Source organism: Neolamprologus multifasciatus, chromosome 23, assembly GCF_963576455.1.
Source record: "Neolamprologus multifasciatus chromosome 23, fNeoMul1.2, whole genome shotgun sequence".
Lineage (NCBI taxonomy): Eukaryota > Metazoa > Chordata > Actinopteri > Cichliformes > Cichlidae > Neolamprologus > Neolamprologus multifasciatus.
The window spans coordinates 20,888,355-20,903,706 of NC_140460.1; the positions used below are offsets into that span (position 1 = coordinate 20,888,355).

General features: G+C 39.0%; 1 protein-coding gene across 3 annotated transcripts in view; it reads right to left on the reverse strand.

Annotated features, from left to right (window-relative positions):
- LOC146491485 (prolactin receptor-like) overlaps positions 1 to 15,352 on the reverse strand; it is a 60,848-nt gene that overhangs the window by 11,370 nt on the left and 34,126 nt on the right. For all 3 annotated transcript variants that reach the window (XM_085152471.1, XM_085152473.1, XM_085152472.1), the window contains 2 exons: positions 3,289 to 3,430; positions 1,738 to 1,907 (listed from right to left, as the gene is read on the reverse strand). In XM_085152471.1, the coding sequence (XP_085008597.1) occupies positions 1,738 to 1,907; positions 3,289 to 3,430 (312 nt within the window). The remainder of the gene's footprint in view (positions 1 to 1,737; positions 1,908 to 3,288; positions 3,431 to 15,352) is intronic.

Genomic DNA, 15,352 nt, shown 5'->3' on the forward strand with positions numbered 1-15,352 from the left:
TCTTGTGAATTCATAAGTGAAAACATTTATTTTGCCACTCAATCTGCTCTCAATGCTGCTGTTTCTTTCCAAACTGACAGCTGCTCATTAAAGATGTTAAATGTTAAACTAGATCCATTTAAATAGAGCTGAAGAAGATCATTCAGGTATGGCACTGTGCCATAATGAAGGAGACGAGGAAATCACTTTAGCTTTGGACGAAAGCAAAGTAAAATTTGTTTTCCCAAATTGAATAGGCTATGTAATAGACTGAACAGCTTTCTAATCTGCTTGATTTGTTGCCATTCCAGCTAAAAATGGAGTTAAGAGCCAAGCCAATTGGTAATGTATTTTCTGATTCAGGAATTTAAATGCATGGAAGTTGTGAGGAGACAGCAGACAGTGTGTGCTGCAAAAGTACAAATAGAAAGTGCCAAAAGAGCCAAATGTTGACAACACAGCATTCTGACCTGTCATCCAAACATGGTCCCTCTAGGTTACAAAAAAAAGCATAGCCAAAACACTTACATACAAACCAATGTGTGACATCACTGTGGCTGTGTCCATCTGTTATATACAGTTTATGTGTAAAAGGTATTCCCTCAGCAGACGGTACTTGTTGCACTTAAAGACAATTTTAAATCAAAACTCTAAACACGACCTGTCCAGACGACGTTATGTGTTGAGGGTAAGTATCATGGTGATTCAGCCAGATAGCCACAACGCTTCCTTTAATTCCCTTCATAGCGCACACCTCAAATCCCCCTATAATCCTCTATTTAGGTTCAGGATTAATCCAATCCAGATGAAGTAGGTGGGTAATTATTCACGCCATCACAGTGACTATTACAGTTTTTATTAACTCCTAGTTCTCGGCAAACTGGCAGCTCTGTCAACTGTCAAGTGCTCTTTGTCTTTTTATGAACTTGAAGACAAGCCTAAAGATCCTCCTCTGTCCTTGAGTGTTAATTTTTTTAATGAATGGAATGATGTAATGATAAAGAGGTAAAATTTACAGCTGTACTTAGTTAGGGCTAATTTTGAGCAAGGACAAAACCTGTTATTTACATAGTGAAAAAAGGTCATATTGAGCTGCTTGTACTAATAACACATTTGGTTGCTTTTTACCAGATACACATAAAATTACAGCTCAATTATGATGACAGTGAGGAAAAGTTAAAAACCTACTGATTTCCAGTCCAAAGTCTTTTGGCTCTTCATGTACAAATGTTTTTCTGTTTCTGGTTTATATCGAGTTTGAGATTAGAACAAGTTCTCCTTCCTGTGAACTTGCTGTGAATTATCTTGTTTATGCAATCTTTTAAGTTTTCCAGGAGGTAAAATGAATTAAAGCCTGCAGACAATAAAGTCATCTCACTTTTGCCCTTTATTTCGCTGCTGCTTTGACGACAGGTGGCACAGCTGGCTGTCTGAGCATGAAGATTTCTTTTTTAAAAAAATGGGTTTATCAATACTCAGACATGAATTTTGAAGCCTTGAAACTCGCTCTGTTTTCGTCTGTTTTCTTGTATCACTTTGTTCTCAATGTTAGTCAGTAAATGAGAGGTCACAAGGAGAAATCTGCACCAAAATCCATTTCCAATGGAATCAAATTCCATTTAACAGAACAGTTTTGTTGTTGGCCGAATAACAAACGAACCAAACCAAAACAAAAAGAAACAAAAAACTGAACTTCTGTGTAATGGAGTCATATAATTAGTTTGAATCAGTATTTTTAACCCAGATCCGACCCCTTACCTATTTCCGCCACGTCCAGGCAGTGCTGCTTGGAGGTGTAGTTTCTGTGGGTGGTTATGGCGGTCACAGTCAAACAGTACACCGTCCATATAGATGTGTGGCTGCTGTCAAAGTGGCAGCTGTTGGGGCCACCAGTCACATAGTCTGGACATTCCAGTTTGGCTTCCTTCCTTCACAAAATCAAAGAAAAAACACATTTAGATAAGCACTAACAAACAAAAAGGAAATCAGTAAATTAACACTGGACATCTTTTTAAACAATACTTGGACTTTCTTTTCTTTTTGGCCTTTTTAACAGTCTAATTTAGTCTAATTTCCAAGCAGGTTTGCAATAATTTATCACACTTGTTGTAGCCATCATGAAGCCAAACATCCAACCAGAGGGCTGAAGAACTGTTTTCAGCCAAAAGAAAAACAAGGTATCCCACAACAGATGGTCTCACTCCTGAGGACCTGAGGTTAACACATGGAGATTACAGAGAGAGACACACACATTCTGGGACAAGTTCTCGATCAAACCCCAAACCAAGACTGAATCCAGTCCTGACCTAGTAGTCCCAACATCTGAAACCAGCTTAAAACCAGGTTAAAACCATCATAAAGAAATGGCCAAATCAAAGCCCCAAATCAGGTTCAATGTTAGGCTAATGCCTCAAATTGATCTTAACTGTAATATTTTAAGGAACTTGTCTTTAAGTTTTGAAACTTTTCTATATGGAGGATAATCACAAGCTTATGTTTAACCTTATTAGCATGTTTGTTTTCAGTCATAGTGAGGGTATTTCATGTAAATAAAAAGTGTGTAATGGCAGTTTAATATATTAAAACACAAACACCACTGAGGTGTGGCTGCAGAGTGCAATCTCCCTCTCTGAGCTGTGACTTTATTCCTAGCTGCTTTGGTGTTTAGTAAGGTTTTGTCTTTTTTTTATTTTTATCAGATAATCCCTGATCTACATTTGTTTTCCCAAACAAACATACAAAGTGCAGCAGGAGATGAAACAACAATCAGTAGGAGCTCTGAAGCCACATGGAGGTCAAAAGCACAATCCAATTTGTCCTGATTAGTGGCAGCGTTTTCTTTGCTGTGGCTGCCATCTGGGCCAGCTGGCATCTGTCTGAGGCCACGTGAGTCTGCGTTCAGGATTTCAGAGCAGCTTGGAAATATTGACCTTCTTAAAAGCTTCCCGGTGACGCGAAGCACGAGAAATCAAACTGCACAAACTCACCTGACCCAGGAACTGACCCAGTGTGCTGCTGATCTGGGGCTTCTTTTATAGTTTCACAAGGCTAAAGCAAGGCTCTTATTGTTTGTTAGGGTGGCTGTTTTACAAGGTTTTATAACGCAATATGTTTACACTAACACCCACTAATGTGGGTTAGTGTAAAGCATTCATGAAATTTGAAATAATTTGATAACCATTTTTAAAGCCTTTTAGTCCCTCTTGTATCAACAACTCAGTCTCAAACATATGCACTAAGGCCACCAGTCAACACCTACTTCTACTGTTTATTTTAGTCCTAGTTAACTGTGAGATGTGGAGTTCATACTCTTTGGAGTAGGTGAGGATGTGGGTGACTTCCTCTCCGTCTGTCAGGTTGCTGAGTGGATGCCACCAGCAGGTGAAGTCCTCCATGTTGGGCGAGCGGCAGAAGTAGATGTGAGGCCTTGTCGTGGCGCCACCAGCCGCCTCTGTGGAGTCACACATGGGTGGAGTTAGAGGAAGTATATGATGAAGTTATAGTCTGCTCACCACATCTTTCTTCCTCAAGCCCCTCAGTTTAATTCATTCTGTCTGTTACAAGCCATTTTAGCTACTTCCTCTTTAAGGTCATCCTCCCTTTGACCTAACATTCATTTGACTGTCTGTCTGTCAGTTTGAAATATTTGACCACATTTGTGCCTGTGATATCATACACGGCCAAGAGTAGAAAAAAACTGAACCTGAGTGTCTGAAACCTGAAATTTTGCTCACAATGAAGACCTGTTTATACAGTGACCTTCATTGTTTTAAACTTGTATGTATGACACACAATAAGAAATAGCAGCTGTGGTGCAAAAATCATTGATGATTATGCTAACTATCATCCAGGTTAAGAAACAGGTTAAAGAAACATTTGTAGAAATGAAATGTGCACAAGATTCATAAAGAACTCAGGAAGCTTTTACTTTTTGTTTTGTAGATTTAAGTGATGCTTTTGTCTTTTTAAAGTATGTTAATCAAGAAGTAGGACAACTGAAGCAAACATGGCCCACATGACTGCAGCAAACTGAAAACTATTGCAATCATTTCTAAAAACACGTCCTCTCTTTTTTATGATTTATTGAGAGCAGACTGATGATAATTCAACTCCTGTCAAATTAAATATAAAAGACAGAGACAAAGCGGGCATACAGCTGCGCTCCACAGTAACTCTTTGATCAATCGGCTCTTCTTCAGGCACAGCAGGGATTTTGGAGACTCACACTGTGAATACAAACACAGTGCTCTCTAAAGCTTCTTGCTTCTTAACTCAGATAAAACTGAGGTCATTGTACTCGGCGCTGAAAAGCTTAGAAATATGGTATCTAACCAGATTCTTACTCTGGATGGCATTACCTTGGCCTCCAGTAACACTGTGAGGAACCTTGGAGTCATTTTTGACCAGGATATGTCCTTCAACGCACATATTAAACAAATATGTAAGACTGCGTTCTTCCATTTGCGCAACATCTCTAAAATTAGAAATATCCTGTCTCAGAGTGACGCTGAAAAACTAGTTCATGCATTTATTACTTCCAGGCTGGACTACTGCAATTCATTATTATCAGGATGTCCAAAAAACTCACTGAAAAGCCTTCAGTTAATCCAAAATGCTGCAGCAAGAGTACTGACAGGGACTAGAAAGAGAGAGCATATTTCTCCTGTTTTGGCTTCCCTTCATTGGCTTCCTGTTAAATCCAGAATTGAATTCAAAATCCTGCTCCTCACATACAAGGTCTTAAATAATCAGGCCCCATCTTATCTTAATGACCTTGTAGTACCATATCACCCTATTAGAGCACTTCGCTCTTGCTCTGCAGGCCTACTTGTTGTTCCTAGAGTATTTAAAAGTAGAATGGGAGGGAGAGCCTTCAGTTTTCAGGCCCCTCTTCTGTGGAACCAGCTTCCAGTTTGGATTCAGGAGACAGACACTATCTCTACTTTTAAGATTAGGCTTAAAACCTTCCTTTTTGCTAAAGCATATAGTTAGGGCTGGACCAGGTGACCCTGAATCCTCCCTTAGTTATGCTGCAATAGATGTAGGCTGCCGGGGGATTCCCATGATGCATTGAGTTTTTCCTTTCCAGTCACCTTTCTCACTCACTATGTATTAACAGACCTCTCTGTATTGAATCGTATCTGTTATTAATCTCTGTCTCTCTTCCACAGCATGTCTTTTATCCTGTCTTCCTTCTCTCACCCCAACCGGTCGCAGCAGATGGCCGCCCCTCCCTGAGCCTGGTTCTGCCGGAGGTTTCTTCCTGTTAAAAGGGAGTTTTTCCTTCCCACTGTCGCCAAAGTGCTTGCTCATAGGGGGTCATATGATTGTTGGGCTTTTCTCTGTATCTATGAAGCGCCTTGAGGCGACATTTGTTGTGATTTGGCGCTATATAAATAAAATTGAATTGAATTGAATTAAAGCATGACACTCTTGCACAAGCAGAAAAACAACTGGCTGAAAACAGGGGCAGACAAATCAATCAAGCACTCATCAACCACATGTGAACAGTTGGCGAGTGTCAAAAAACACCCTGCACCAAAAAGGAGGCAGGAAAAAATGTATTGATAAATAAATAAATGTTCAGAAATAATTAAAATAAATGAATGAACATATCAGTTGAATGATATATAAATATTTATGGATTCATTTATATTTCTGAAAAAAAAAAAAAAAAAACCCGTTGTAGTTTGTGTCCGCTCATCATGGACGTGAACTTTATTGGGCGGTTTGGGTTTGTAATAATTTCTTTAAACTGATCTGTTTCCAGGGTGGCACGATTGTACAGCATTTAATGACTTTAAAAACATGAGAGTTCACAATTTTGAATTTATTTTGAATTCTCTAATCCACAGAGTTATACATACAGACTCAAATATATACTCACTTAAATCTTTCAGTGATGCTGAGGGTTCTGCAGAGTCTTTTAACTTTTTAAGGTGTATTAACTTCTTATTAGCGATCATTATTGACTACATGTGGTTGCTTCATTGTTCAGCACAACAGCACTAATTAACAGCAATCACTGGACTGACTAATACTCAGAACAATGGGAAAATTCAAGGAACTTAGATTAAGATTTGCAGATTTACACAGGTTAGGAATGTCTCTTGGAGCCATTTTGTAAACAACTGGAAATTCCAAGATGATCAGTTCAACATTTCAGGAATTTGTATCTGTAACTTTTTTGCAACACCTTAAAGTTTGACTGAAATTTGCAGCTGTCCACATGGACAAGCCAAATGCCTTCTGGAGAAAAGTTTTGTGGTCAAACAAGAGAAAGTTTGAGCCGCCTGGCCACAAAGACAAGAGGTATATTGGTAGATAGAGGTATGTAAACACTGTACCATCTGGCAAGTATGGTAGCATCATGCTATGGCGCTGTTTTGCTGACAGTTGTACTAGCATATTACATAAACTGGATGGAAAAATCAAAAAGGAGGACTACCTCCAAATTCTTCAGCTTCACCTCAAATCAACAGCTAGATTGTCAAAACGTCTCAAGCAGAACAATGATTTAGAAAAAAACAAAACAAAAACAAATGTGTGGCCAGGTGCTTAAAACATGTGCTGAGCAACTATGCAGTGTTTTTTCTTATATCTTTCTTTTATCACTTCAGCAACAAAAGGTTTCCCGAGGTATGGAAAAAATCAATTATTTCTCCATTCGTTAAGACCACAAAACCTACATCATTAAATGATTTTAGGCCTGTCACTTTAACATCTTTAGTGATGAAGTCTTTTGAATAAATTATCAGGATTATAATTTAATTATAATTTAATTATAATTTAATTATCGGCCCACTACAATTTGCATACAGGCCTTGTAGGGGTGTTGATGATGCAATGGTCACTCTGTTAAATTTCCTATATTGCCATCCCGATGGTGCCAAAGCATCATGCTCAGCTCTCATTTATTGTTTTTTCTTCAGCTTTTAATACTATCCAGCCACATAGCTTAGCTGATGAACTTCTTAACCAGTCTAAACTTGATTTTAATCTTGTTGGCTGGATTTTAGACTTTTTAGCTGACAGATCTCAGTGTGTGAGAGTAAATGGCTGTTTTTCCAAACAGCTGAACTCTTCTACTGCTTCACCACAGGGTTGCTGCCTCTCCACTTTACTATATATACAGTAATGAATGTCGCAGTACACAGGCTAACAGGCATCTCATTACAGATGCCGATGACACAGTCATGGTAAGCCTCCTTCATGGTGAAGAGGATTCCCATGGGCCTGTTGTGGATGAGTTTGCTTCTTGGTGTGATCAGTCATTTTTAATGATTAATACCTTGAAAACCAAGGACATGGTTATTGACTTCAGGAAGTCACCCCCCCCATCCTGCACTAACAGTGGTAAATGGTGCAGCCATTGAACTGGTGGACAGTTATAAGTATTGGTTGTTCTTGATAAGACTCTGTCCTTTGAGCCACATCTTGCTGCTACAGTGAAAAAGGTTCAACAAAGACTACTTTTTAAGGAGATTGGGTTTTAATGTTTCTTCTGAAATGATGACCCTTTTTTTAAATAAAAGTTTTATTGAATCTGTTTTATTTATTCTGAATCATTGCTTGGTATGGTAATATGTCTTTTAACAATAAGGCCAGACTTAGCAATCTGGTTAAAGTGGCTGGTCAGATTTCAGGGAGGTCTCAGGTCCAACTTGTGGACTTTTATAACAGGCAGGTGCTGAGGAAGGCAACCTCTGTCATGTTATGCTCAGACCATCCTCTCTTTAATGATTTTCAGCTGCTTCCTACCGGTCATGGGTATAAAGTGCCTCCAGTGAAGACAAAGAGACATAGCGTGCCTTTTGTACCTGCTGCTATAATCACGGCTAATAATACTAAACCATAAGGGTTGTTGCCATTGCACATTTCCATTTTTTTATGAAAAATTTGGGCTGTTTTCTCTGGGCTTTGTGTTGTGTTTGTTTGTTTTTGTCTGTCTGTATGAAAAGACTGCAAATCAATTTCCCACTGGGGACAATAAAGTTACCATTGACCATTGACCAAAAACAAAACAAAAGAAAACCAGATAAAATCTGTTTTTTGAGTGGATGAAGCAGGCTAAGATTAACCTTCTGGAATGAACTTCCCAAATCCTCAACACCATCTATATTGACATTTTGTGTACCGTGCTTTAAACCCAGGTCTGTGCCAGAAAACCAACCAATTTAAGCTAATGCTACCAATTCTGCCAAGAAGAGGGGTCAAATATCCAGCCAGAAGGCTTTTGACCCTGTGTGGATTAGAAAGAAAATCTAAAATAAGTTCAGACTTGAGCACCCAGTGCTTGTTTTTTTTTTAAATTCATTAAAGATGTATGCGTGCAATCATTCCACCCAAAGAAATCATTAAAACTCAAAAATTACTATGACATTCCATGAAACTTCTGTCCATCAATGTGTATATAAAGACATTTTTCCTTTTCTATTTAAAAATAATAATAATAACAGAATAAAAGAATCTTATAAATGAAAAATGTATTGTTTGCTTGCTTTAATTTAATCTAAGTGTGGGACAAGTGAACCTTTTAAAGCTAATTTGATCTGATCACTTGTGTAAACCTTTCTATGTTGGGTCACATCTATTCATTTCCTTTCTATTCTTGTGTTTATTTATACTGTCTCAGCCCAGCTTAAGAACAGCAACAAGGAGAGGGAGACTAGTGAGGTGGTGACTTAGGACAAAAACCTAATGTATTGTAAACATATTATATATGACAAAACAGCATGGTAGTTATTAATAAAACACTGTGGGAGCACAGCAGTGTGTCAACTTTGCCTTTATTACACACAAACTATTAAATCATGTTAAATCATTAAACAATACCTGCAGGGTCTCTGTATCTCTGCCACATGCTGTGGGTAAACGTCCCAGCTATTATTTCTGCACCTTAAGACATTTTGCATCTAATAAAAGATGGAAATTAAACCCCACGTTTCTTATCAAAATCTACACAAGAAGGAAAACTTGCTAAAAAATTGTTCACCTCTTTGTTTTCGGTATCTTTGGATCTCAGTGCAGCATTTGATACAGTTGACCACAACATATTACTCAAACGACTGGAGAACTGGGCAGGTCTTTCAGGAACTGTACTAAACTGGTTCAAAATATACTTAGAAAACAGGAAATACTTTGTATCAATAGGTAACTTCACATCTGAGCAGACAAGTATCACATGTGGAGTTCCCCAAGGTTCCATCTTGGGACCCCTTCTGTTTAACATTTACATGCTCCCACTGGCACAGATTATAAAGAACAACACAATAAACTACCATAGCTATGCAGATGACACACAAATATATATCACAATGTCACCAGGAGACCGAGGCCCTGTACAGGCTCTTGGTAAATGCATTGAGGAAATGAATGACTGGTTGTGCCACAATTTTCTCCAGCTAAACAAAAACAAAACTGAGGTAATAGTCTTTGGCGCCAAAGAAAAACAATTACAGGTCACCAGAGAACTTCAGTCTATACACCTAAAAACCACAAACCAGGCGAGAAATTTGGGTGTAGTGATGGATGCAGACCTAAACTTAGAAAAACACATTAAGACAATAACAAAATCAGCTTACTATCACCTCAAGAATATTTCAAGGATAAAAGATCTGATGTCTCAACAGGACCTGGAAAAACTAGTCCATGCATTCATCTTTAGTAGGCTTGATTACTGTAACAGCATCTTTACAGGTCTACCTAAAAAATAAGTCAAACAACTACAGCTCATTCAGAACTCTGCTGCTTGAGTCCTCACTAAGACCAAAAAAGTGGACCACATCAGTCCAGCTCTGAGGTCTTTACACTGGCTGCCTGTCCGTCAGAGGATAGACTTTAAAGTTCTGATGCTGGTCTATAAAGCTCTGAATGGTTTAGGACCAAAATACATCAGTGACCTCCTGACCCAGTATAAACCTTCCATATCCCTCAGGTCATCTGGATCCGGTCTTTTATCAGTTCCCAGAGTCAGAACCAGACACGGAGAAGCTGCATTCAGCTTTTATGCTCCTTATATCTGGAACAAACTCCCAGAAAGCCCCAGATCAGCTGAAACGCTCAGTTTATTTAAATCCAGGTTGAAGACTCACTTATTCTCAGCTGCATTTGAATAAAGCACCAAATCCGCACTTAAGCTTAAATTTCAAAACTTACATTTTTACTACTGATTTTATCTGTTTTGATTTTATATACTGTTTTGTTTGTTTGTTTGTTAATTAGTTTGTTTGTTTGTTTGCTTGTTTTAATCAATTTTAAATCATGCTTTTTATTTGTTTTTGTTTCTAATGTCTCTGTAAAGCACTTTGAATCACCTTGTTGTTGAATTGTGCTATACAAATAAACTTGCCTTGCCTTATCTCCTGAGCCGTTTTTGGCAAACTCGCATTGCTGAAACTAACCGGCTGAAGCAGCTTCGGTGCCAACACGTGCGAACTGCTGGAGAGAAAATCAAATCTTTCGTCCCAGTAAACACATGAAAGCATCTAATGAAAAAGCTGTGACTGACTGGATAATGGAAAGGTAACAAAATGGCTATCCAGTCAGACTGCTAGATCTCACACTCACACACACCCCACATAAATAAAGTGGGAAACAACAGGGAGGAAAATCAATTATCCAGCTGTCATCTCTCCTCTGCTTCACCTCGACAAAATCCATTCTCTAATTTCATCAGTTTCTACCTCAAACACACATACACACAATTATCCAGCCCATCTCTATCTGATAGACTGTTAGTCCCATGACTGTGATTTAAAGCAGCGCTCGAAAATTGATTGGTGTCTGAAAGCAGAGGGAGAGTGGTCCAGTCCGCACAGACAGCATGCTGTTTGTTATAAATTTTGAAAAAAAGAAAAGATCAACGGCATCATCCAGGCGATGAGGTGGCACTGAGCTCTGAGCACTCTAGGAATTAACCGAGTTTATAGCTTTTTTATTTTAGGCACCTACTTTTTGTTTAATGAAGCAGTGAGGCAGAAATCCCCTGCCTCCAAATAACCCAAGTACATCACAGTTTTATAATTGCAAAAATTCAAAGTGTACTGCACAGATTCTTTAATACAGGATTAGAGGTTGTGTATGAAAGGTTTCTGCAATCACAGTGCTGTTAAATAATAATCAAAGCTCTGATAGTAACGGATGCACGCAAACAGCAGATTGAAGTTTGTAACTAGAAGAAAAGTAACTTCTCTGATGGATGAGAGAGATGAAGTACTCAGTTATCAGCTAATGTATAAAATGTATGAGTGCAACACACAGACTGAGATACCTGCTAACGAGTAACTGCTGTGTCCTGTTAAAGATTTATTACATGAAACGTGGAGCTGCACAAGACTTTAAATATAATTTTGTGTTGGGCAAATCTTTTGCAAAGTGGAAAAAACATATTTAGACTTTTTACTTGTGTAAAAGTTATAATCCTACTTAAATAGCTTAAAAGTAAACAAGCTGGAGAATCAAAGTAATTTGTCTTGTGAGATTAAAATAAATGTCTATGTATCGAGCTAGCTATACAGAGCATTCTACTTATGTAAAATGACCATTATCAGAATATTATATACATAATATATATACATTTATTAAGCTATAATTATTATTATTCATTTATTGATGTGTACACATCTCTTTAATGTTCCACCTTGATCTATGACAGTAAAATTAATCTTCAGAATAATAAGATGCTGATGCTTAATCATTTTTAAGAAAATATTTGTATCAAACAAAAAATTTAGAAAGCTCTGCACACCTGAATTAATGATAGGTGCTAGAAATTTGTGAAAATATAATGGAGTAAAAGCAAAGGAGTGTTAAGCAGCATAACAAAAAAATATGTAAATTAAATACAAGTACATCAAACTAGTACTCGAGTAAATGTACTCAGTTACACTCCAACTGCTCTGGTGTTGAGCAATATAAGATTAATAGTACTCTGTTCCAATGACATTGGTGGGGGGCACTACAGGGGCTCCCTCTAGGCAACAGCACAAACACTTCAGTTACTGAATTTGATTCTTGCAGACAGAGCAGCTACAGCCACCTGTGCCTCCATCCACCTCTGAAACACTGCGACCACACCCCTAACTTTTAAGCTTCACCTGTATCCAGACAGACGCTGCATAAACAAGTCAGCAATTGTTACTGTGTACCCGACGTGTGAATCTTGAACAGTTATCCATTACCAACTGCTTCAGAGCAGCAAAATCAGGCACACCTCATGTCTGTGTTATCATGTTAAAGCAGGGCCTCGGTGTGGTGATTAATGTAATGAAACACTGCTTGCCCGTTGAGATGACGCAGTGGGAGGCGAGCAGTAATCTCATCTGAGAATTCGTGGCGCTTCAGTCTGCGAGCAGCAGGGAAACAAAGGCCTTGTGTTTGCTGTAAGAAGCTCAGGGAGCCACGCTGCAGGGACTTTCTCATGAAAAACCAACAGTTCTCAGAAATAAATCAGCTAAGGAACGCACGCTGGGCACCAATAATGCTGGACAAATTTCTACCTGCAGATGCACAGCAGTGCTTACAATTAAATTTTTCACAAAACATTATATCCGGCTTTAATTGCACCAACAGAACAAGAGAAAAGAAAGAAGGCGATTCTTAGAGCGACCTAGTTTAATATATGAAGATATGAAGAGATTTCAAAGGACCAGCCTCGCATTTACATGATACAACCGGAATATAGTATGATTATTGAAGTGTACCAGAATTGGCTCTCCACCAGTGTTGTTAAAAACAAGTGCTAAATTTATTTTTGATGGAAACCTTCAAGCCCTCTCAATCTGCACAGAGCAGAGAAGGAGGTCAGGAAGTCAGACAAAGTATTACCAGAGAGCATCAAGTCAATTTTCAAAATAACAGAACAGACTAAATTCTCTCCTGAAATGATTCGAAGCAAAGTGCATCAGAGACGTGATGACCTGAGGTCTGCGCTACGAAGCAGGATTTGGGTTTATCCAGGGAACTTCAGGGTTAATCCTGGGTTTTCAGCATTACAAAGGCAGTTCACACCTTACTGGGTGCATCTCCATGGTAACTTATGCTGCAGACCTGATCTGCTCTGGAGGAGGTTATGCTCCAGATTAGAGATCAACAGGTAGAAAATCACCTCCTGTTGACCGATTACTTCCCTGCAAAAATAGCATGGCCATTTCTAGAAGATCCCTCAGACATCTGTGCACGGAGTGTAGGAGGGTTGAAAGAAATATAAATTATTCAATGAATTTTCTTTTCCTGATGGTTCATACAATGATCTCAAATACTCCATTTCCCTAGCAATTTATAAAGAAATTATTGGTCAAGGCTTTTGCACAGTACTGCTCATAGTGCTTATTTTTACAGGACACAACAGCATCTGAACTGGGACTCAAACTGGCAACCAGTGGATTGCCCGCATATACATATATATATACATATATATATGTGTATATATATGTGTGTATATATATATATATTAGGGGTGCAACGATACTCGTATCGATATCGAACCGTTCGATACAGTGCTTTCGGTTCGGTACGCATATGTATCGAACAATACAACATTTTTAATTTATTTTATCAACTTTCCTTCTGACAATGCTGTCTGTGTTGAGTGCTCAGTGGATCTGCGCTCGACAGTGCAGCCTAGGCGGAGTAGTCGAACACAGATTCACTGAGCACAGGGCAAGCTAGCAGACAGAAGCTAGGCTAGTTGCAACATGGCAAATTGAACCTCCCCCACCCTCATTCAGATCTGGCGTTTGGAACTATTTTGGTTTTCATGTGACGTATGACCCTGAAGGTAAGCGTGTCATGGACAAAAGTAAAACAGTATGTTGGATGTGCCAGCAATGCTCAATTGGTGGGAACTAGTGTGTTAGCGCAGTTAGCTCGTTAATGTGTTGACGTCTTCCAGCCCCACTCATGAGGCGATCCGCGGTAGCTCGTTAACGGAGATTTGCCGTGTTGTGACGTTAACGTCATTTCAGATTAACGCTGACAGCACTAGTGGGAACACAACCAATATGACTGCACATTTACTCCGACATCATCCTAGTGCAAAGACAAGTGGAAGCAGACAAAAACAAGCACGCATGCTACAAGCTTTACCCGAGTCATTTAGACAGCCGTTAGCACATGATTCTCCTTATGGGGACCTGATATGTTTAATATGCTGCTGAGAATATAGCCCAGAAGAAGCGTATAGTATAGCTTTTATTTTGGAAAGAGACATTTCTCCATAATAAACTCTCTTTTCCAAAGATGAGTGATTCCTCAATCAGATACAGGGCTCGCAAAATCGCTAGCCCGACGTCCTGGGGCTTTTTTCCAGTCGGGCTACCAAAATCTATCTCTGCCCTGCCCGTCGGCCTATCGTAGGAAGGAAAAATATATGTCAATGCTTTTGCATTCTTTCGGAAATGTAGCTGGGTAATTATGTCATTGGCATCGGCCACTGTCAATATGTGACATACTGAAATCGCGTTTGAATTTGCGCTTGTTTTTTGCTTTCAGTTTGCAACGTGAACTGTGTATAGAGAGCGACAGTACTGATTGGTGAGTGATGATAATTTGCGCACCAATTCCTCTGACATCGTCTTATCAATCGTTAGCTTACTATGCAAACATGACAAGTGAAATCTCCCGCAGCTTAAACATGTGAGAGGTTGATCGCGCAGAGAATCGCTGAGCGTTATGTTAGTGCGTGTGTAAAAGCAGCAGGATATATATTTTAGTTCTGCTGAGCCAAATAAGACAGGTCAGGGTGAAGAAGTGACAAAACGGAAAAGTTATGACAAATCAGACTATAAGGCAAAAAGAAAGTGCAGCTTTATGGTTTCATGGACAAAAAAATTTCTGTGGCTGCAATATGACGAGCTAAATAACCAGGGCTGCACATAAGTGGTCCGCAGGTGCGCATTCGCTGTCAAAATAAAAACCCGCACAAGATAAGAAGTTGCAACGCGTGTTTGCATACATAAGATTTTCAGGAGGAGGACAGACATTTGTTTAGAACTCTTAAAGATGTCGAAGAAGCTCCTTTAAGCAATTACTGTGGTGTTCCTCCACCTCCAAAGAAATGTCAGAAGGAGTCCGAACCACAAAAGAAGCGCGTATTCTCGGAAAAGTGGTTGCAGGAGGTGAGCTGGCTTCAAACAAATGATGAACGCACAGAGATGTGGTGCAGAATGTGGCGTGAAAATTTAATAAATGACAAATTAATAAAAAGGCATGAACATTTTTTTTGTATCGAAAAAATATCGAACCGTGACACCAAAGTATCGAACCGAACCGAACCGTGAATTTTGTGTATCGTTGCACCCCTAATATATATGTGTGTGTATATATATATATATATATATGTGTGTGTGTGTGTGTGTGTGTGTGTGTGTGT